General features: G+C 44.3%; 1 protein-coding gene across 5 annotated transcripts in view; it reads right to left on the bottom strand.

The window, feature by feature from the left end:
* The window catches only part of LOC100995302 (RAD54 like 2), a 171,713-nt gene that overhangs the window by 43,274 nt on the left and 105,623 nt on the right, over positions 1-22,816 (bottom strand). For all 5 annotated transcript variants that reach the window (XM_008972174.5, XM_008972172.5, XM_003818792.6 and 2 more), the window contains 11 exons: positions 22,626-22,803; positions 21,277-21,528; positions 20,948-21,066; positions 19,083-19,201; positions 16,972-17,071; positions 15,717-15,922; positions 15,196-15,368; positions 14,478-14,674; positions 4,791-4,990; positions 3,292-3,381; positions 853-945 (listed from right to left, as the gene is read on the bottom strand). In XM_008972174.5, the coding sequence (XP_008970422.3) occupies positions 853-945; positions 3,292-3,381; positions 4,791-4,990; positions 14,478-14,674; positions 15,196-15,368; positions 15,717-15,922; positions 16,972-17,071; positions 19,083-19,201; positions 20,948-21,066; positions 21,277-21,528; positions 22,626-22,803 (1,727 nt within the window). The remainder of the gene's footprint in view (positions 1-852; positions 946-3,291; positions 3,382-4,790; positions 4,991-14,477; positions 14,675-15,195; positions 15,369-15,716; positions 15,923-16,971; positions 17,072-19,082; positions 19,202-20,947; positions 21,067-21,276; positions 21,529-22,625; positions 22,804-22,816) is intronic.

The following is a 22,816-nucleotide window of genomic DNA, read 5'->3' as shown; positions in this document are numbered from 1 at the left end:
AAAAAAAGGAGGAGCAATGGATGTCTGCGACCATGGTGGAGGAAAAACTTATGGCCTGGCGTGGTGGCTCACACCTGTAATCCCAGCACTTTGGGAGGCCGAGGCAGGCGGATCCCGAGGTCAGGAGTTCGAGACCAGCCTGATCAACATGGTGAAACCCCATCTCTACTAAAAATACAAAAGTTAGCTGGGCGTGGTGGCATGCTTCTGTAATCTCAGCTACTCAGGAGGCTGAGGCGGGAGAATCACTTGAACCTGGGAGGAGGAGGTTGCAGTGAGCCGAGATTGCACCATTGCACTCCAGCCTGGGCAACAGAGCGAGACTCTGTCTCAAAAAAAAAAACAAAAAAAAAACAAAAAGGCTGGGCGCGGTGGCTCATGCCTGTAATCCCAGCATTTTGGGAGGCTGAGGCAGGCGGATCACGAGGTCAGGAGATCAAGACCATCCTGGCTAACACGGTGAAAAGCCGTCTCTACTAAAAATACAAAAAAAAATTAGCCGGGCGTGGTGGCGGGCGCCTGTAGTCTCAGCTACTCGGGAGGCTGAGGCAGGAGAATGGCATGAACCCAGGAGGCAGAGCTTGCAGTGAGCCAAGATCGAGCCACTGCACTCTAGCCTGGGCGACAGAGCGAGACCCTGTCTCAAACAAAAAAAAAAAACCAAACAAACAAAAAGAAACAAACAAAAAAAAACCACACAAAAAAACTTACTTTTCACTTTACCTCTTTCTGTACACTCTGAATTGTGAACCATGTACATATTATCTAGTCACATAATAAGTTAATACCTAACCAAAACAAAGCAAACAAATGTTGTTTGAAAAGTAAAATGGAAAGTAAAAGCCATCACACCTGAGGCAGCCATCCGACCATCTTCAGGAACCTTTGGTTTGCCAGTTGCCCGGACAGCAAAGATCCGTCCATCACTGGTACGGATGTACGTCCCTAAGAATAGACACGAAGAAGACAGTTAGAGGCAGATATATAATACAGCCAACCCTGGGAAACTCCAGGCTGTGCGCCGTGGGCTTGTAAATAGCTATACAATTAGGTATACCATCTCCCAAGACCCCTGAAGAAAGAAGTGGGGTGACTGAGCTATGGACTCATAATTATTCATTTATTTCACAAGCATTGATTACATGACTACCATGTGCCAGGCACTGTTCTAGACACTAGAAGGCACAAGGCAGAAAAAGGCCCTATCTCATGGAGCTTAGTCTCTAGAGAGGGAGACAGAGACTTATACCAGAAAATATCAGGAAGGGTTCAATGCAATGGAGAAGCAAATAAGGTGCTACAAAAGAGAGTAAGTTGGAATCCTATGTTCCCAGGCACTCTGGCCCAGGTTCTCCTCTTGATCCGGGAGGAAGGAGCCTTACTGCTTCAATATCCTCTCTCCCCTAGTAGGAATAATTCAAGAAAGACCTGCATTCTATTCCCACAAGGCACTAATCTATCTTCTCTTCAGCCTTGGGTATGTCATTTGATCAACCTCCTCGAATGTCAGTGCTGCCTTTAGGCCAAGAGTTAGCAAACTTTTTTACAAGAGCCAGATAGTTTTTGGGCCGGGCACAGTGGCTCACGCCTGTAATCCCAGCATTTTGGGAGGCCGAGGCAGGTGGATCACAAGGTCAGGAGATTGAGACCATCCTGGCTAACACGGTGAAACCCCATCTCTACTAAAAATACAAAAAATTAGCCGGGCGTGGTGGTGGGCGCCTGTAGTCCCAGCTACTCTGGAGGCTGAGGCAGAAGAATGGCATGAACCCGGGAGGTGGAGCTCACAGTGAGCCGAGATCACACCACTGCACTCCAGCCTGGGCAACAGAGCGAGACTCTGTCTCAAAAAAAAAAAAAAAAAAAAAAAAAAACAAGAGCCGGATGGTTTTTGTAAGAGCTTTATAAGCCATAAGGTCTCTATTGTAACTCCTCAATTCTGCTGCTGTAACACAAAAATAGCGTGGCATGACTGTACTCCAATAAATCTTTATGGACACTGAAATGTGAAATTCATATAATTTCACATCACAAAATATTACTCTTTTGATTTTTTTTTCCAACCAATTGAAAATGTTAAACCCATTCTTATCTTGCAGATATTATAACAGGTAGCAGGCTAGATTTGGCCCATGGGGCATAGAGTTTGGTGACCCCAGCTATAAACTAGGAAGACAGCAGTAAAGGGGGCTGGGTTCTAGACTAGGAAGAATCCAGTAAGGAGGCTGGGAATGGTGTTTTCTATGAGTCTGAGTATTTCATGGCACTTTTTCCCTAACCTCAAAGGTACTCTAACCCAATAGAAGCTAGGGCAAAATCTCCTTACTGAACAAAAAGTCTCAAAGAGCCTCACACAATCATGGGGCTTATTTAAAGGCTAATATGTAAAACAGGCTTGGATAGAAGACGTGGGTGCAGAAAAGAGGGGAAAAAAACAGGCTTAGATTGTGTCTCAATACTGTTTAGCCCAGCTTTTTTATTCCACCAATCTCATATCCCTCTGTAAGGAGGACAGAGGCAGATGTGGACTTTTTAAATTATCATATGCAAAAATTCTATCATGCAACCCATGTGTAATTCATCCACATAATACATATCCTATCAGGGGACCCCCACCCTGCTCCAAGCAAGTGGGTAAATGTATGTAGGCTTATAACCCATTCCACCGCTCTTTCCCTCCAATTTTGGTCTCCTTGTGTCTACTTGTCCCATCCCAAGATTCTCATAAAAATGACAGTAAGGGCCGGGTACGGTGGCTCACGCCTGTAATCCCGGCACGTTGGGAGGCCCAGGTGGACAGATCATGAGGTCAAGAAATCGAGACCATCCTGGCCAACATAATGAAACCCCATCTCTACTAAAAAAAAAAAAGTACAAAAATTAGCTGTGCGTGGTGGCGCATGCCTGTAGTCCCAGCTACTTGGGAGGCTGAGGCTGAAGAATTGCTTGAACCTGGGAGGTGGAGGTTGCAGTGAGCCGAGATCACGCAACTGCACTCCAGCCTGGCGACAGAGCAAGACTCCATCTCAAAAAAAAAAAAAAAAGACAGCAAGATAGAGAAATGTAGGGACCCTAATTTCCTTCTTTTAAACCACTGACTAATACCCTATGGGCTCAACCCAACTCCCCTAAGCTCCTACAAATGCTATTTTCTCATTCAGTTCCGGAATGTGACATCCTAATGGGATGATTCCTATGACCTGTCTAGCTCAAGTCATATGTATTTATTCTTCTTCCCAGCCCAGCACTCTCAACCAAAGGCAGGGAACAGGTCCTTGGTCAGGCTCTTACCTTTTGTCCCACGGATGATGTGGATGCTCTCACCAGCATTAATTCTTGCCTGTACATCTGTGGAGCTGTTGAGTCCAGGAATAACAATATCTAGGAAAAACACAGATCTTAAATTTAGATTGCACGGGGCCTGACTGAAGGAGGGGGGAAAATTGCAAAGTCCCACATCTACCCCAGTTCTTCATTGGTTTCCCTACAGCCTCTCAGTGGGGCAGAGGTCCAGAACCAAGGAAGGTGAAGCAAGCAGGATCTTTCACAATTATCTAAACAAAGAATACTATGAAAACAGGAACTTTGTCAGAAATCTGAGCTGGTCATCGTTGCAATCAATTTCCCTTTATTTAATTAGAAATTCATAGTTTTTGGTGTGAAAAATGTTTTAGTTTAGATGGTTGTTTCTATGTATTTTTTTTCTCTTCCCCAAACTGTTTGCACGCATCTGCGCCACATCACTTTAGGCTCCAAAAATGGCCTAATCTTCTTCCTTGCTGGCATTACCCCACACCTGGGAAACAGTATTTTCAAGAATTAGTAGATAATAGAATTATATGGCGCTCTCTTTTTCTTTTCATGTGTTTCAAATTTTTTACTTAGAAAAATCAATTAAGATATTTTCATTCAAATTTATATATTGGCCGGGTGCAATGGCTCACACCTGTAATCCCAGCACTGTGGGAGGCCAAGGCGGGTGGATTGCCTGAGCTCAGGAGTTCGAAACCAGCCTGGGCAACATGGTGAAACCCCATCTCTATTAAAATACAAAAAAGTTCACCGGGCATAGTGGCACACGCCTGTAATTCCAGCAACTCGGGAGGCTGAGGCGGGAGAATCGCTTGAGCCCGGGAGTGCAGCGAGCCAAGATCATGCACTCCAGCCTGAGTGACAAAGCAAGACTCTGTCTCCAAAAAAAAAAATAATAATCAATTTATATATTATAAATATTGCTAAATAACAAGATAAAAAACAGGATCACAAAATGTTTTCCTTCCTAATCACACTGAATCACAGAACCAGCTCCTGGAGTGGATGGGTTGGCTACCTGCCACCACTGCTGACTGGCCCACCATGCTCAATTTATATCAAACTCGCAAAGGTAGACGCAAGTGACAATTCAGGTCTTCTCATTATGTACAAAGGTTGACAGCTGTCTTTTATACCCAGATGGGTCTACAATCAGGCAGGGCTCAGCATATTCACACCTCTATAAGAACCTGAGACCAACCCTGTATTCCAGTGACATTTCCACAATTCCTGCAGTGCTCAGAGTCTATCTCACCCACCAAACCCAAGAAAACCCAGTTATGTGTTGTTATTCTTAAGATATTTCACTAGAATCCAAATTCCTCAAGACCAGGGACTGTTGTCTTCCCTATTTTTTACCAAGAGTGCCAAATGTAGTAAGGCCAGAAATACAAAAGGTGTTTAATAGATACTTCCTAAATGAACAAAGTAATTTTAAAAGGGACAGCAGCTCTGCCACAGAGCCCAGGAGTTCCCACCTGTCGTGGTGACCACCTTCTGCACAAGGACTCCTGCACGCTGCAAGTAGTTGATCGGAAAGTTCATGGATGGATTTGTGCTGGAGGCAGAGCTTACACTTCCTCCCAGTGGGACATGCCGGGGCATCATGGGGATGGGGGTGGACTGCACAGGACGAACACTGGCCACAGGCTTTTCATCACCCTTCAAAGTTGGCTGCCTGTAAGAGAAAGACCAGGACACTAAAAGAGTTTGGCAGAACAACTGTTACCTTTTCCAAAGGCTACAGAGCCTTTCTAGGCTGCCCCATTCTACACCATCAGTTGATGCTCAGAGAAGGATCCGAAGAATCTGCAGGGTCTGGTCAATTCAAAAGGAGACTAGAAGGCAGGACTCAGTTGCAGCAAAAGGGGCAGAGGGATAAAGTCTGTCAAAGTCTAAGGAGAATCAGATGTTGGTGGAATAATACTTTCTGGAGATGGGAGACAATATTTGCTCCTCTAGAACCTGGACTATCTACACTAGGAGTTAGTCCCTAAAGGGAAGTCAGGAAGCTGTCAAGATGCAATAAGGCAGGAAAAGTTCTCCAGACCACAGCGTATGTTAAGTTGAGATGGGCAGAATTTTCCCCACTCACCCACGGAAAAAGGGCCATGTAACGACACGTTTAGGTGATCCTAAAAAATAGTCTGTTCCAACTTTAAACATCTTTACTTTCTCTCTGAAACCTTGAGTCTCAATAAGTAATACAGACACCTCTCTCTCTCTTCTGTATTACTTTTCACTGAGTTCTTCCTAGCTCCAGCCTGGACCAACCCTCAAAGTGCCCCTCCAGTCATGACAACAACAAAAGCAGCAGCCACCAAAGCAGTGTGTACAAAAGCCAGGCTTCTACTGATTTAAGATTTTTGAAAAGTCCCTGTCTACAAGCTTTCTGAAGTCTGCATCTTTCGTAATTGGGCCTGGAGGGGGAAAAAAAAAACCCTTAGACTGTTATGTTCTTCCTCATCTGACTGAAGATTGGCACATAAAATAACACTTTTATACCACTCTGCTGTTGGAGCTGGTCTGCATGATGCCTCAATCACATTGCTCTTAGGTTTTTAAAGGCCCCTTTGGTCAGCCCCTTGGTCCCTGTGGACCTCCAAGTTCCCACATGGGCCCCAGACCTGTGCTATCTGGCCTGTTTCCCCAGTGTCTTCCTAGGATGGTTTGGCAGGAGTTACAGGCCCTGGTCAGGTATCAATGTAACAGAAACCCAGCCCAAGCCGCATACCCTGCAGGGGCTAAGACTAAGAATTTGGGTAAGAAGTATTCCTCACATGTACCCATGTGGATAAAAAAAACTCAGCAGGATCATGAACTCATCAAATGCTGTGAGAAGTTGGTGCCCCCATAGGGCCAGAGCTAAGCCAGAAACAAAGCTGACATCTCCTTATAGCTAGTCTGGACCATTTGTCACATCTTCTCTCCATGTGGCTTTTCTCTCACTGGGCTCAGGTTTAGTCCACTCCTGAGGTTACACAGAAAAGCCCAAAAAAGAGGGGGAAAAAAAAGAGGGAGGAATGGGTGGAGGAAAAGAGAAGAGACCATTCCTGAGCAATACTATCTTGGGAAATGACAGAAATAAAGCCTGAAAGTTTTGAAAGAGAGTGACTTTCTCTTTTGAGATTGAGTCCCACTATGTTGCCAAGGCTGGTCTCCAATTCCTGGACTCAAGCGATTCTCCCACCTCAGCCTCCCAAGAGGCTGGGACTACAGGTATGTGCCACCATGTCTAGTAAGAAAGTGACTTTCTACTTAAAAGTATCTTCAATTTGCTATACAAACAGCAACAAATGGCCGGGCATGATGGCTTATGTCTGTAATCTCAGCACTTTGGGAGGCCGAGGCAGGTGGATCACCTGCGGTCAGGAATTCAAGACCAGCCTGGCCAACATGGTGAAACACAGTCTCTACTAAAAATACAAAAAATTAGCCACGCGTGGTGGTGTGCACCTATAATCCCAGCTACTTGGGTAGCTAGGGGAGGAGAACTGCTTGAACCCAGGAAGCGAAGGTTGCAGTGAGCCGAGATCGCACCATTACACTCCAGCCTGGGCAACAGAGACTCTGTACCCCACCCCCAAAAAAGACAACAAATCCACTCATAAAAGTCAATGTCTTACCTAAAACCTTACATGAGACTTATTTGGCAAGTTTTCCAAAATTTCCTTTGGAACCTCATTTGTCAAGTTTTTTTGTTTGTTTGAATTTTATTATACTTTAAGTTCCAGGGTACACATGCACAACGTGTAGGTTTGTTACGTATGTATACATGTGCCATGTTGGTATGCTGCACCCATTAACTCGTCATTTAACATTAGGTATTTCTCCTAATGCTATCCCTCCCCCATCCCCCCACACCATGCCAGGCCCCGGTGTGTGATGTTCCCCTTCCTGTGTCCACGTGTTCTCATTGTTCAATTCCCACCTATGAGTGAGAACATGCAGTGTTTGGTTTTCTGTCCTTGTGATAGTTTGCTGAGAATGGTGGTTTCCAGCTTCATCCATGTCCCTACAAAGGACATGAACTCATCCTTTTTTATGGCTGCATAGTATTCCATGGTGTGTATGTGCCACATTTTCTTAATCCAGTCTATCACTGATGGACATCTGGGTTGGTTCCAAGTCTTTGCTATTGTGAATAGTGCCGCAATAAACATACATGTGCATGTGTCTTTATAGTAGCATGATTTATAATCCTTTGGGTATATACCCAGTAATGGGATGGCTGGGTCAAATGGTATTTCTAGTTCTAGATCCTTGAGGAATCACCACACTGTCTTCCACAATGGTTGAACTAGTTTACAGTCCCACCAACAGTGTAAAAGTGTTCCTATTTCTCCACATTCTCTCCAGCACCTGTTGTTTCCTGACTTTTTAATGATCACCATTCTAACTGATGTGAGATGGTATCTCATTGTGGTTTTGATTTGCATTTCTCTGATGGCCAGTGATGATGAACATTTTTTTCATGTGTCTGTTGGCTGCCTAAATGTCTTCTTTTGAAAAGTGTCTGTTCATATCCTTTAACCACTTTTTGATGGGGTTGTTTGATTTTTTCTTGTAAATTTGTTTAAGTTCTTTGTGGATTCTGGATATTAGCCCTTTGTCAGATGGGTAGTTTGCAAAAATTTTCTCCCACTCTGTAGGTTGCCTGTTCACTCTGATGGTAGTTTCTTTTGCTGTGCAGAATCTCTTTAGTTTAATTAGATCCCATTTGTCTATTTTGGCTTTTATTGCCATTACTTTTGGTGTTTTAGTCATGAAGTCCTTGCCCACGCCTATGTCCTGAATGGTATTGCCTAGGTTTTCATCTAGGGTTTTTATGATTTTAGGTCTAACATTTAAGTCTTTAATCCATCTTGAATTGATTTTTGTATAAGATGTAAGGAAGGGATCCAGTTTCAGCTTTCTACATATGGCTAGCCAGTTTTTCCAGCACCATTTATTAAATAGGGAATCCTTTCCCCATTTCTTGTTTCTGTTCAGGTTTGTCAAAGATCAGATGGTTGTAGATGTGTGGTGTTATTTCTGAGGGCTCTATTCTGTTCCATTGGTCTATATTTTGGTTTTGGTACCAGTACCATGCTGTTTTGGTTACCGTAGCCTTGTAGTATACTTTGAAGTCAGGTAGCATGATGCCTCCAGCTTTGTTCTTTTTGCTTAGGATTGTCTTGGCAATGCGGGCTCTTTTTTGGTTCCATATGAACTTTAGTTTTTTCCAGTTCTGTGAAGAAAGTCGTTGGTAGCTTGATGGGGATGGCATTGAATCTATAAATTACCTTGGGCAGTATGGCCATTTTCACGATGTTGATTCTTCCTATCTCTGAGCATGGAATGTTCTTCTATTTGTTTGTGTCCTCTTTTATTTGTTGAGCAGTGGTTTGTAGTTCTCCTTGAAGAGGTCCTTCACATCCCTTGTAAGTTGGATTCCTAGGTATTTTATTCTCTTTGAAGCAATTGTGAATGGGAGTTCACTCATGATTTGGCTCTCTGTTTGTCTGTTATTGGTGTATAGGAATGCTTGTGATTTTTGCACACTGATATTGTATCCTGAGACTTTGTTGAAGTTGCTTATCAGCTTAAGGAGATTTTGGGCTGAGACAATGGGGTTTTCTAAATATACAATCACGTCATCTGCAAATAGGGACAATTTGACTTCCTCTTTTCCTAATTGAATACCCTTTATTTCTTTCTCTGGCCTGATTGCCCTGGCCAGAACTTCCAACACTATGTTGAATAGGAGTGGTGAGAGAGAGCATCCCAGTCTTGTGCCAGTTTTCAAAGGGAAGGCTTCCAGTGTTTGCCCATTCAGTATGATATTGGCTGTGGGTTTGTCACAAATAGCTCTTATTATTTTGAGATACGTTCCATCAATACCTAGTTTACTGAGAGCTTTTAGCATGAGGGGCTGTTGAATTTTGTCGAATGCCTTTTCTGCATCTATTGAGATAATCATGTGGTTTTTGTCTTTGGTTCTGTTTATGTGATGGATTATATTTATTGATCTGCATATGTTGAACCAGCCTTGCATCACAGGGATGAAGCCAACTTGATCTTGGTGGATAAGCTTTTTGATATGCTGTTAGATTCTGTTTGCCAGTATATTATTGAGGATTTTCACATCGATGTTCATCAGGGATATTGGTCTAAAATTCTCTTTTTTTGTTGTGTCTCTGCCAGGCTTTGGTATCAGGATGATGCTGGCCTCATAAAATGAGTTAGGGAGAATTTCCTCTTTTTCTATTGATTGGAATAGTTTCAGAAGGAATGGTACCAGCTCCTCTTTGTACCTCTGGTAGAATTCAGCTCTGAATCCATCTGGTCCTGGACTTTTTTTGGTTGGCAGGCTATTAATTATTGCCTCAATTTCAGAGCCTGTTGTTGGTCTATTCAGGGATTCAACTTCTTTCTGGTTTAGTCTTGGGAGGGTATATGGGTGCAGGAATTTATCCATTTCCTCTAGATTTTCTAGTTTATTTGCATAGAGGTGTTTAGAGTATTCTCTGATGCTAGTTTGTATTTCCGTGGGATCGGTGGTGATATCCCCTTTATCATTTTTTATTGCATCTATTTGATTCTTCTCTCTTTTCTTCTTTCTTAGTCTTGCTAGTGTTCTATCTATTTTGTTGCTCTTTTCAAAAAACCAGCTCCTGAATTCATTGACTTTTTGAAGGGTTTTTTTGTGTCTCTATCTCCTTTAGTTCTGCTCTGATCTCAGTTATTCTTGCCTTCTGCTAGCTTTTGAATTTGTTTGCTCTTGCTTCTCTATTTCTTTTAATTGGGATGTTAGGGTGTTGATTTTAGATATTTCCTGCTTTCTCTTGTGGGCATTTAGTGCTATAAATTTCCCTCTACACATTACTTTAAATGTGTCCCAGAGATTCTGGTACGTTGTGTCTTTGTTCTCTTTGGTTTCAAAGAACATCTTTATTTCTGCCTTCATTTCATTACTTACCCAGTAGTCATTCAGGAGCAGGTTGTTCAGTTTTCATGTAGTTGTGCGGTTTTGAGTGAGTTTTTTAATCCTGAGTTCTAATTTGATTGCACTGTGGTCTGAGAGACAGTTTGTTTTGATTTCTGTTCTTTTACATTTGCTGAGGAGTGCTTTACTTCCAACTACGTGGTCAATTTTGGAATAAGTGCAATGTGGTGCTGAGAAGAATGTGTATTCTATTGATTTGGGGTGGAGAATTCTGTAGATGTCTATTAGGTCTGCTTGGTCCAGAGCTGAGTTCAAGTCCTGGATATCCTTGCTAACCTTCTGTCTTGTTGATCTGTCTAATCTTGACAGTGGGGTGTTAAAGTCTCCCATTATTATTGTGTGGGAGTCTAAGTCTCTTTGTAGGTCTCTAAGGACTTGCTTTATGAATCTGGGTGCTCCTGTATTGGGTGCATATATATTTAGCATAGTTAGCTCTTCTTGTTGAACTGATTCCTTTACCATTGTGTAATGGCCTTGTCTCCTTTGATCTTTGATGGTTTAAAGTCTATTTTATCAGCGACTAGGATTGCAACCTCTGCTTTTTTTTACTTTCCATTCGCTTGGTAGATCTTCCTCCATCCCTTTATTTTGAGCTTCTGTGTGTCTCTGCACGTGAGATGGGTCTCCTGAATACAGCACACTGATGGGTGTTGACTCTTTATCCAATTTGCCAGTCTGTGTCTTTTAACTGGGGCATTTAGCCCATTTACATTTAAAGTTAATATTGTTATGTGTGAATTTGATCCTATCATTATGATGTTTGCTGGTTATTTTGCTTGTTAGTTGATGCAGTTTCTTCCTAGCGTCAATGGTCTTTACAATTTGGCATGTTTTTGCAGTGGCTGGTACCGGTTGTTCCTTTCCATGTTTAGTGCTTCCTTCAGGAGGTCTCTTAAGGTAGGCCTGGTGGTGACAAAATCTCTCAGCATTTGAGGATTTTATTTCTCCTTCACTTATGAAGCTTAGTTTGGCTGGATATGAAATTCTGGGTTGAAAATTCTTTTCATTAAGAATGTTGAATATTGGCCCCCACTCTCTTCTGGCTTGTAGAGTTTCTGCCAAGAGATCCACTGTTAGTCTGATGGGCTTCCCTTTGTGGGTAACCCGACCTTTCTCTCTGGCTGCCCTTAACATTTTTTCCTTCCTTTCAACCTTGGTGAATCTGACAATTATGTGTCTTGGGGTTGCTCTTCTCGAAGAGTATCTTTGTGGTGTTCTCTGTATTTCCTGAATTTGAATGTTGGCCTGCCTTGCTAGGTTGGGGAAGTTCTCCTGGATAATATCCTGAAGAGTGTTTTCCAGCTTGGTTCCATTCTGTCACTTTCAGGTACACCAATCAAACGTAGATTTGGTCTTTTCACATAGTCCCATATTTCTTGGAGCCTTTGTTCGTTTCTTTTTACTCTTTTTTCTCTAAACTTTTCTCGCCTCATTTCATTCATTTGATCTTCAATCACTGATACACTTTCTTCTGCTTGATTGAATTGGCTACTGAAGCTTATGCATGTGTCCTGTAGTTCTCGTGCCATGGTTTTAGCTCCATCAGGTCATTTAAGGTCTTCTCTACACTGTTTATTCTAGCTAGCCATTTGTCTAATCTTTTTTCAAGGTTTTTAGCTTCCTTGCAATGGGTTTGAACATCCTCTTTTAGCTTGGAGAAGTTTGTTACCACTGACCTTCAGAAGCCTGCTTCTGTCAACTCGTCAAAGTCATTCTCCGTCCAGCTTTGTTCTGTTGCTGGCAAGGAGCTGTGATCCTTTGGAGAAGAAGAGGTGCTCTCGTTTTTAGAATTTTCAGCTTTTCTGCTCTGGTTTCTCCCCATCTTTGTGGTTTTATTTACCTTTGGTCTTTGATGATGGTGACCTACAGATGGGGTTTTGGTGTTGATGTCCTTTCTGTTGATGTTGATGCTATTCCTTTCTGTTTGTTAGTTTTCCTTCTAACAGTCAGGTCCCTCAGCTCCAGGTCTGTTGGAGTTTGCTGGAGGTCCACTCCAAACCCTGTTTGCCTGAGTATCACCAGCAGAGGCTGCAGAACAGCAAATATTGCTGCCTGATCCTTCCTCTGGAAGCTTCGTCTCAGAGGGGCACCCGGCTGTATGAGGTGTCAGTCGGCCCCTACTGGGAAGTGTCTCCCAGTTAGGCTACATGGGGGTCAGGGACCCACTTGAGGAGGCAGACTGTCCATTCTCAGAGCTCAAACTTCGTGCTGGGAGAACCACTGCTCTCTTCAGAGCTGTCAGACGGGGAACATTTAAGTCTGCAGAAGTTTCTGCTGCCTTTTGTTCAGCTATGCCCTGCCCCCAGAGGTGGAATCTACAGAGGCAGGCAGGCCTGGTTGAGCTACGGTGGGCTCCACCCAGTTGGAGCTTCTGGGCTGCTTTGTTTACCTACTCAAGCCTCAGCAATGGCAGACACCTCTCCCCCAGCCAGGCTGCTGCCTTGCAGTTTGATCTTGGACTGCTGCACTAGCAGTAAGCATGGCTCCGTGGGTGTGGGACCCACTGAGACAGGTGCGGGATATAATCTCCTGGTGTGCCGTTTGCTAAGACCGTTGGAAAAGCGCAGTATTTGGGTGGCAGTGTCCCGATTTTCCAGGTACAGTCTGTCATGGCTTCCCTTGGCTAGGAAAGGAAAATCCCCAGACCCCTTGAGCTTCCCAGGTGACGTGATGCCCCACCCTGCTTCGGCTCGCCCTCTGTGGGCTGCACCCATTGTCTAACCAGTCCCAGTGAGATGAATCAGGTACCTCAGTTGGAAATGCAGAAATCACCTGTCTTCTGTGTCGATCACAGTGGGAGCTGCAGCTTGTTTGTTTTTAACATGAGAGTCTTAGTAAGGAAAAAAATTTTAGGCTGGGCATGGTGGCTCACACCTGTAATGACAACATTTTGGGAGGCTGATATGGAAGGATCACTTGAGCCCAGGAGTTCAAGACCAGTCTGGGCAACATAGTGAGACCTCATCTCGACTAAAAGAAAAAAAAATTTTTTTTTGAGACAGAGTTTTGCTCTTGTTGCCCAGGCTGAAGTGCAATGGCGCGATCTCGGCTCACCACAACCTCTGCCTCCCAGATTCAAGCAATTCTCCTGCCTCAGCCTCCCGAGTAGCTGGGATTACAGGCACACAGCACCACACCCGGCTAATTTTTGTATTTTTAGTAGAGATGGGGGTTTCTCCATGTTGGTAAAGCTGATTTTGAACTCCCGACCTCAGGTAATCTGCCCGCCTAGACCTCCCAAATTGCTGGGATTACAGGCGTGAGCCACTGTGCCCAGCCAAAAAAATTTTTTTAATTAGCCAGGCATGGTGATGCACACCTGTAATCCCAGCTACTTGGGAGGCTGAGGTGTGAGGATCACCTGAGCCCAGCAGGTCGAGGCTGCAGGAAGCTGTGATCGCACCACTGCACTCCAGCCTAGGCAACAGAGTGACACCCTGTCGCAAAAAAAGAAAGAGAAAATTTAAATCTGTTCCCATCAAATAAAATAATTATTTTTAATTCAAGATAATCAAATAATTAAAAATGCAAACTACTGAATCAGGTAGCAGATCTGATCAGTAAGTGGAGGGTGAGAGCTGTGAGGCACTGTCTTGAAATTAAAAAAAAATTAAACCTAGATAACTGTTCTATAATATCTTACAAGGAGCCTCTCTCACTGCTTAGCACTTGGCTTCTATTCTATTAATATTCTGAACAAGTCTAGATGTTATACTCAAAAAAGAGATTTTTTGGTTCCAGATCATGGCACAGACACAGAATGGAATCCCCTTAGGAGCAGGATTCCCTGACTGTAATCCGAGGGAACAGAGCCTTCATCCTTGAACACCACTTCTAAGTGAGGCCTAGGACTAAGGTGCTAGGGGTCAGATGCACCTGTGTGGAATGGCTGGGCCTCTTTCTGGGAAGCTTTATCCCCGACTCCTACCCAGGTGTCCAGAAAGACTCTCCTGGGTCACGGGCCAGCAGCTCACTTTTCCAGCTAGGGCAGTCAAAACCAGAACCATTTAAAACACCAGGGCTACTGAACTGCTTTCACACCTACCCTAGAGCAGAGCCTGTCAATTCACAGCAGTCAAGGAACAAGTTGTAGGCTCTGCCTTTATTTAAAATATGAACAAGTTGAAAGGTGTTTGTGCCTGGCCCAGCAGCAGACCCTCCCCTTTCAGCGACTCACCAGTTTCTCTGGCTGAAGGCGGGGATGCTGGTCAGGCTCTGATCGCTGGCAGGGTAATACTGTGCATACGATGGGCGGGTATAGGGGACTGATGTGCGTTTGTCTTCTTCATAGCTTTTCTTTGCTGCTTTTTTCTCAGCCTTGGTTAGCTTGTGATCCTTTCGGTTCAAGAGCAATGACTCATGCTCGAAAGGCTCCTGGGGACACAGGAGGATGTTGATTTAGTTACCAACATGGCTGATGGATAATGAGCCTTACTTTAGGACCAAGAAAAGAGCTGGCTGTCTCCAGCACTAGCGAAGAGACTGCTCAGAGATACACAGGCAGGTTTACTGTCTTTCTGTCAAGAGTACAATTTATAGCTCTAACCTAGTACCAGCTTTAGACATCTAAGTCTGCCTTCCCTATCAAAAGAATGGGGGAGTTCAGAGAATTAACAAACTACATTTTTAGAACTTTCCCCCTCTCTTTCTGCTAAGAAGACTCACTGGCCAAATTACTATACATGGCTAACCTTAGCACTCCCAGGACCAGATTAGAGGACGGGGTAAGTGGTTGTGGGCAGGGAGGGGGACTGAGTGGGGCAAGAAAAAGAAGTCCTTGAGTCCAAGTCACCTGCATGAAACATCACCTCAGATGAAGAAAAAAGCTTACAAGACAAGCCTCCTTTGACAGAGAGACTGCCACTCTGGGGATTGCATGCATACCAAGTTCTTACCTTGGTGATGAGGTGAGGGTACTTCAGACAGGCCAGTTGCAGGACTGACTCCTTGATCCCCTTTACGTTCAAGGAAACTTGGGGAGCTGGCTCCTTCTCAACAAAGTGCAGTAGGTTTTCCACCTCTTTCCGTGTGAAGTTCAGCATTGGATTTAGATCATCCACCACCCGATCTAGAAGGATAAAGACATGAAGAAAGTCAGCACATGGCATTAAAAACTGTAAAGGTCACTAATAATGAAAAGTCATCCCATATCTGAAAGTCAAAGACTAGGTCTGAGGTGCTGGTGACACTGGAAACATCATATAAGGGGAAAACTTGTATAACGAGCTTTAACTCACCTTCAACAAGTTGAGGTCAATTACCTTTTAAGCAATTTGAATCAGAATGAGATAGGAGGAAATGCTGGCTTTCTAGAAGCCTGCCTGTGTTCCCATATCCTGCTCCTCTCCCACCCTTGATACTAAAAGGATGGTAGCCTGTATAGATGTGCCTCTCCGAAGTCTGGAAGATGGCCCACCTGACATGCCCTGCTTGGAAATCTGACGGTCATAGATCTTCTTTTCTAGAGTGTAATCAGCCACAAGGCGATAGATGTAACAGGGCTTTTTCTGGCCATAACGGTATACCCGACATACTGCCTGGGCATCATGGCAAGGGTTCCAGGAAGCATCAAACACCACCACTCGGTTGGCACCAATCAGATTCACACCCAAGCATCCGGCCCTTTAAAAGACAAGCCAACAATCACAGAGCCTTTAGTCTTAAAAAAGGTTTTCAAATCAGTTTTGCCCTCTGTGACTTCTACCCCAATATTACTCTGTCCTAAGCCCTAAGCACAACATACTCAAGGATTTTGCTGTCCTGCTGATAAACAGTACATTCCTCAAGCACTGAAAATTGTGCCCTGAAATCCAACATGAAAGTGTCTACCAGCTCAGAAACAAAACTCACTCTCCTCTGTAACAAGTAAGGCCCCCGCATCCTGGCCTTGGAGGGATGTTCCTTGGTGAGGGGAAACTTCTGCACACAGATGTTTCCACTATTTTTAGTCTAACAGCTTAGGAGAATGACTGGCTTACATCCTGCCAAGGGCATTACGATGGCAGAAGGCAGCACAGCCTTCAAGCTGCTTGGCATGAGACAATACCATCAGCCTTTTACAGTTACCTTGCACTTTCTACTTTTTAAAGCACTTTCATATTCATCACATCATCTAAGCCTCATAACACTCCTGAGAGAAAAGCTAATTAAAACTCTTGGGTATTTTGTTGTTGTTGTTCATTTGTTTGTTTGTTTTTAAATGAGACAGGGTCTCACTCTGTCGCTTAGGCTGGATTGCAGTGGCTCAATCACAGCTCACTGCAGCTTCGACCTCTCAGACTCAAGCCATCCTCCCGCCTCTGCCTCCCAAGTAGCTGGGACCACAGGTGCATGCCACCACACTCAGCTAATTGTTTGATTTTTTGTACAGACAAGGTCTCAGTATCTTGAACCCCTGGGTTCAAGCAATCCTCCCACCTTGGCCTCCCAAAGTGCTGGGGTTACAGGCATGAGCCACAACCATTGTTAATGAAGGTCTCAAAAAATTTTATGATACTATCATGACTGCCCTGCTAACCTAATTTCCTTTTGAAGTTCCCTCTCTGACCCCAGAAACAAGTTACAAACCTGAGCTGATCTCTTCTGAGGGAACTTGGAGTTTTGGGGTACCAGCCCAGGTGGCCAACTGCCTGAACAGATTCCTTTGACCTCCCCTCTTGGGATCCACTCACCTTGTAGAGAGAAGGAACAGCCAGGTGGTGAGGTTGCTGGGATCATTGAACTGATTAATAAGCCGCTCCCTCTCAAAGGCAGGGGTGCTACCATCTAGCCCTAGGAAGGAAGGAAAACCATAAGCAGTGGATATATTAGAGCAAGGATATACAGCAAAATCACTGGGCAAATATGTTTTAAAGAGCAAAACAAATAGAAATACAACAGTGCTCAGATCTCACCCCTTGGACGTATCATGGGTCTACAGTAAGTAAGGCCCAGGCATCTATAATTTGAAAATACCCCCAGGTGATTCTCACATGCACCATGGATTATAAACTACATTTCTCCCCTTTACTATCTTAGGTCAGTTCTAAAGCCAAGAATCCTAGACTTCGGAATGTATAGTAATCACCTAGGGAATTTGGAAAATACTGGCTCAAGGTGACCTCTCTGCCTCAGCCTTGTGAGTCCTGGTGAGTGCAGGACTAAGGGTTTTGATATGGATGATGTTCCTCCACCAGGAATCTGCATTTTTAACAAGCTCCTGAAGCTAAGAACTTGCTGTAAAGAGACATAAAGGAAATACATCTGGAACAGTAGAATGGAACACATGAATGAAAGGAGGGAAGCTCCAAAGAGGGAGAAAAAATAGGCTTTAGGGCCGGGCACAGTGGCTCACGCCTGTAATACCAACAGTTTGGGAGGCCAAGGCATGCAGATCATGAGGTCAAGAGATCGACACCATCCTGACCCACATGGTGAAACCCCGTCTCTACTAAAAATACAAAAATTAGCTGGGCATGGTGGCCTGTGCCTGTAGTCCCAGTACTTGAGAGGCTGAGGCAGGAGAATCACTTGAACCTGGGAGACGGAGGCTGCAGTTCAGCCGAGATCACGCCACTGCACTCCAGCCTGGCAAAAGAGTAAGACTTCGTCTCAAAAAAAAAAAAAAAAAAAAAAAAAGACTTCAGTTAAGAAGCATAAATAGTAATGGCAATCCTTGTCATCTTGAGTAAATGGCAAAGCTAAGGGCATGAAATACCGCATGGAAAACTGAATTACTACTGTTGTAGGAAGCAACAGTTTAATTGCTTGGTACTGGGGTTCTATGTCAGGACCCCAACCTACTTTTCCAACCTGAGTTCAAACAGTTCCCAAACACAGCTCACCACTGATTCATAGGGCAAGCTCTGAGCCACACCTTGTGCTGGGGATCTTCTTGCTACTCCCTGAACCTCCAGTTCTCTAAATCCTTCTATTAGGGCAGTGGTTCTCAATGAGGGCAATTTCTCCATACTCCCACTCCCCATGGGACATTTTGCAATGTCTGGAGATATTTTTGGTTGTCAAAACTGAGAGATACTACTGCCATCTAGTGAGTAGAAACCAAGCATGCTACTAAATGTCGTATAATATACAGGACAGCCCCTTATAACAAAGAATTATCTGGCCCAAATGTCAGCAGTGCTGAGGTCTGTATTTCTCAACTTTTTTTTCATTACCACCCTACTAAGGAATGACTTTTTTTTTCCCAATGACACTATGTCCTCCCTGAAATTTAATACCACAGATAAACTGTATATCTGTTTACGTACTGTATGTACTTGACTTACACATTTTGAAAGTTAAGATTTCCACCCCCTGCTCAAAAAAAAAAAAAAAAAAGTTCATCCCCTTAAAGTATTATCTCCCCAACAGAGAATGCATGATCTAGGCTTGTGTTCACTCTGATCTTTCAGCCTGGAATGATCCTCAGGCAACACTAGCCCTGTGTATTCAAATCCTCCCCATTTTTGAGACGCCTTAGCTAATCATCCTCACCACAGTGATTCTATCCTCCTTAGAACCCCAGTTAGGGGCACTCAATTGTTCTTGAATTGTCACATCTCAGATGAAGAGAAGGACTATGGCTTCTATTTCTCTACACTCTCCCATCTCTCTCAATGCCCCAGCCCCTAGTACAGTACCTTGTAAACAACAGCTGGCTCTTAGTATCCCCCTGCTCCTTGACTAATCACAAATATTCCTATGCATTTGATGGAGTGGAGAAAGAGAAAGAGAGAGAAGGAAAGGAAACCCTTAAGCAGACCTTGCCAAGGCTTCAAGAACAACGCAACAATGAACTCACGGAAGTAGCTGATGTTTCGAACCCACTTCTGTGCTCCTTGCCCCTCGGCACCAGGTGGACAGGGTACTTCTCGTTTTCCAAGGAATTCCTCGATGAGAGCCAAGGTGGAAAGACTCTGGCTGAAATGGAAAACATTTCGTTCAGATGGCTCCCAGAATCGAGGGAACATTGTTCCCAATAGGTCCATACTCTTGTGCAACTTTCTGACAATGGGAGCTCCCACAACCTACCACTGATAAGAGGTAACTCTAGGTTGGGCACGGTGGCTCAAGCCTATAATCCCAGCACTTTGGGAGGCCGAGGCGGGTGGATCACCTAAGGTCAGGAGTTCCAGACCAGCCTGGCCAACATGGCAAAACCCCGTCTGTACTAAAAATACAAAAATTAGCTGGGTGTGGTGGCACACGCCTGTAATCCCAGCTATTTGGGAGGCTAAGGCAGGAGAATCACTTGAACCCAGGAGGCGGAGGCTGTAGTGCAGGATCACGCCATTGCACTCCAGCCTGGGCAACAAGAGTGAAACTCTGTCTCAGGAAAAAAAAAAAAAAGGGGGTAACTCTAGGTCGGGAACAGTGGCTCACGCCTGTAATCCCAGCACTTGGGAGGCCGAGGCGGGCGGATCACCTGAGGTCAGGAGTTCGAGACCAATCTGGCCAACATGATGAAACCCCATCTCTACTAAAAATCCAAAAATAATTAGCCTGGCATGGTGGCACGTGCCTGTGGTCCCAGCTACTCAGGAGGCTGAAGCAGGAGAATCGTTTGAACATGGGAAGTGGAAGATGCAGTGAGCCAAGATCACACCACTGCACTCCAGCCTGGGCAGGAAGAGTGAAACTCCATCTCAAAAAAAAGAAAAAGAAAAAGAAACAGAAAGAGGTAACTATACCAAGAACAACCAAGGGTATCCTTCCTAGCGTATAATGGGAGCAGAGTCATCCACATACTTACGACTATCACCACACTGAAAAAATACTCTCTTCATTCTTCACTTCCACAGCTGAAAATTTCTGGGGTTTAGCTCAATGCAGAGTAACAAATAGCATTCAGCACTAAACACTACCACTGCATGAATATACATCAGACATGATTATGGGTTTTACTAGAGAGACAAAATCACTCGACTGCTTCCAAGATACCATGAGAGCCAGTGTCCTTAGAAGTGATCCATAAAATCAACACTAGGCTCTCCCCAAGCTAAAATCACTGCTGTCCTCTCAAAGTGTGTCACATGTGGAAGCCCTCACTCTGAGGCTCCTGAGCCAGGCTCCTGCCACTTGGCTCTTCTTGGAGCATAATCTGGTCAGATTATAAAGAAGGAGAAGCAATCAACTTTGCTTTCCTGGGGAGTCAAGCCTTAATGAGACTCAAAGCTCTAGCCAGACTGAGAATATAACTCCGGAGCAAACTACATCACTTATTTGGCTTTAAAGACAAAGCTTAAAACTAAAATAAAAGGTTGGGGCGGGATAGAAGATTAAACCAAGGGTCAGCAAACATTTTCTGTAAAAGGACAGATAGCAAATAGTTTAGGCTTTCTTGGCCACATAGAACCTCTGCTGCATATTCTTTGTATGTTTTTTATAACCTTTTAAAAATGTAAAAACTATCCTTAGCTCTCAAAGTAAACAAAAACAGGCCAGAATTTGAAAGATTAGACTCCAGTGCTAACCTAGGGTTCTAAATTGTTCTCTGTGGAGAAATCAAATTGGGCAATGAAAGAAACTCCAAGAGACAGACAACATGCAAGAAGGTCCTCACAATAGCACTTGGGGGAGGCGGGGGTGGTCTTGGTCTTGCTCTGTGGTGGTTTTGTCATTCTTTACCATAGACACACAGCCTCAAATGGAAGTTTCTCATCCTACCTAAACACAAGGATCTTGTCCCCAAGCTTCACACTTTCCTCAATCAGGTGGAAAAGCAGTACCATCTTGGGAGAGTTTTCTAGGACTCCAGTCTGGTAATTAGTCAGAAGATCCTTGGCCTGCAAGAGAGAAACAAGGCAGCTTAGAGCAGGTCCAAGGCCAGATCACTAGAAATAAAATTATTTCCTTCCAAGGCAGCAGCTCACTGGCCACCTTTATAATTCCATACAGAGACCCTAGCCATGCATCCCTACCCCTTCCCCAGGCAGGGCTTGCACCATCCCTTCTCAGCAATAGTTTATGGTTCCTGAAGGATCTGCTTGACTCACCCATTCATATGTGACAATGTTGTTGCCTCGCTCCTGGAAAGGGTTGAAGCCAACGCCCTGTAGGAACTTGCTATTTGTTGCCTCTCCCATCGAGGAAGCCAAGGTGCTATCCTCTCCCTTGCCTTTTGTTCCCTGTGGTGGACAGCGGGCACTGGTCCCTGCAGAGCCAAGTTCTTCCACGTCTAGGTCCTGCTCATTGGCCAAGCTCTCCTTCTGAAGGGCTTCATACAGCACATCAGGGTGATTCCAGATCTGAGGTTCAAGGAAAGGGAGAGGAGACACAGGACAAAGAACATTCCAAGGGTGTCCCAGGGAGTCTGGAAACACATACTTGCTCACACACACACGTCCCACAATAAACACTGTCACACCAAAAATTAAAGTCAGAGCCCTTCACAGCCAAAGGGCCTGCATATTTGTTTTGATTATCAGTTCTGGTCACCATGACACATGAATGGCAGCATGCATACCAGGAGCCATGCCAGTAAGTATGTTTGATACATAATCAAAAAAGCTGTCACAAGCCTTTTTGACATTCTTATTCAAATAAGAGTAAGAATGTTCCAGTTTCACAGTGTGGCTACAGTCTGCTACTGTATAAAACTATAGACAAAATGTATCTGACTTATAGTAGACCAATCACATATCATTTCACAGAGTATTCCTAGCAAGAGTTGAGAACTCCCAGGAGAAGAGAGGAAAGGAAGAAGGAAGGATGCAGTGATACCAAAGCATCATCACAGACCACGCTTGCCTTAGTTTCCTGGCCTTGACCCAGGACTGTGGCTATAAAAGAAATATTTGGAAACCCCTCTTGTCCCCAGACACACACCTTCTGCTGACTTATTAAAGCAGTGGTCAATTAAGAATAATACCTAACAGGTCTGCTGAAGAGTAGCCAGGGGTAGAGGTATGAAGTCAATGAAACAGGTCCCTCAAGAAAAGAATGAGAGAGGTCTCAATCTGATTAAGTATGGAATCCAATGGAAGGTACCCCTAATAACTTGTCTAAGCTATATATCTCTTGAATTCTGATTATGCTAGCAGTCAAAAACGCTGCCCCACAGTATTTTTCCATTAATTCCCTTGGAATAACAAGTTGTGCAGCTGAGTTGCACACTGCAGGGGGCATCAGTTATATTACACTGTGTGAATGGCACCCCCAGGAGTTATGTGGTACAAAACCATCACCTCTCTCCTTGGAGCCCCCAAACCTCCAGTGCAGTGAACTGAGGTGGCCCCCTCTCACTTTATTCTCCCTTTATTGAAGACTCTCAGTAGGAGTAACTCCCTTGGGACCATGTGTATCCTTAGTCCCCATCTCAATCTTCCCTGAGGCCCCAATGCACCTTGCAACACACACAGAATGCCTTAAGGGGGTTCAGCCCCAGCCAACCGCTGCTACCACAGTCCCGGAAGCGATCCATGAACTGTGTGTACAAATCTCGCTGGATCTTGGAGAGCCGCACAAGGATCACATTTTCTTCCTTGGCAGGGAGATGAATCTTCAGCACAGTGTGGCCTCTCCTATGGAGGCAAA

The sequence above is a fragment of the Pan paniscus genome, chromosome 2 (genome assembly GCF_029289425.2).
Source record: "Pan paniscus chromosome 2, NHGRI_mPanPan1-v2.0_pri, whole genome shotgun sequence".
NCBI classification, from domain to species: Eukaryota; Metazoa; Chordata; class Mammalia; order Primates; family Hominidae; genus Pan; species Pan paniscus.
The sequence above is the reverse complement of the archived record's forward strand: the minus strand, read 5'-3'. Positions and strand labels throughout refer to the sequence as shown.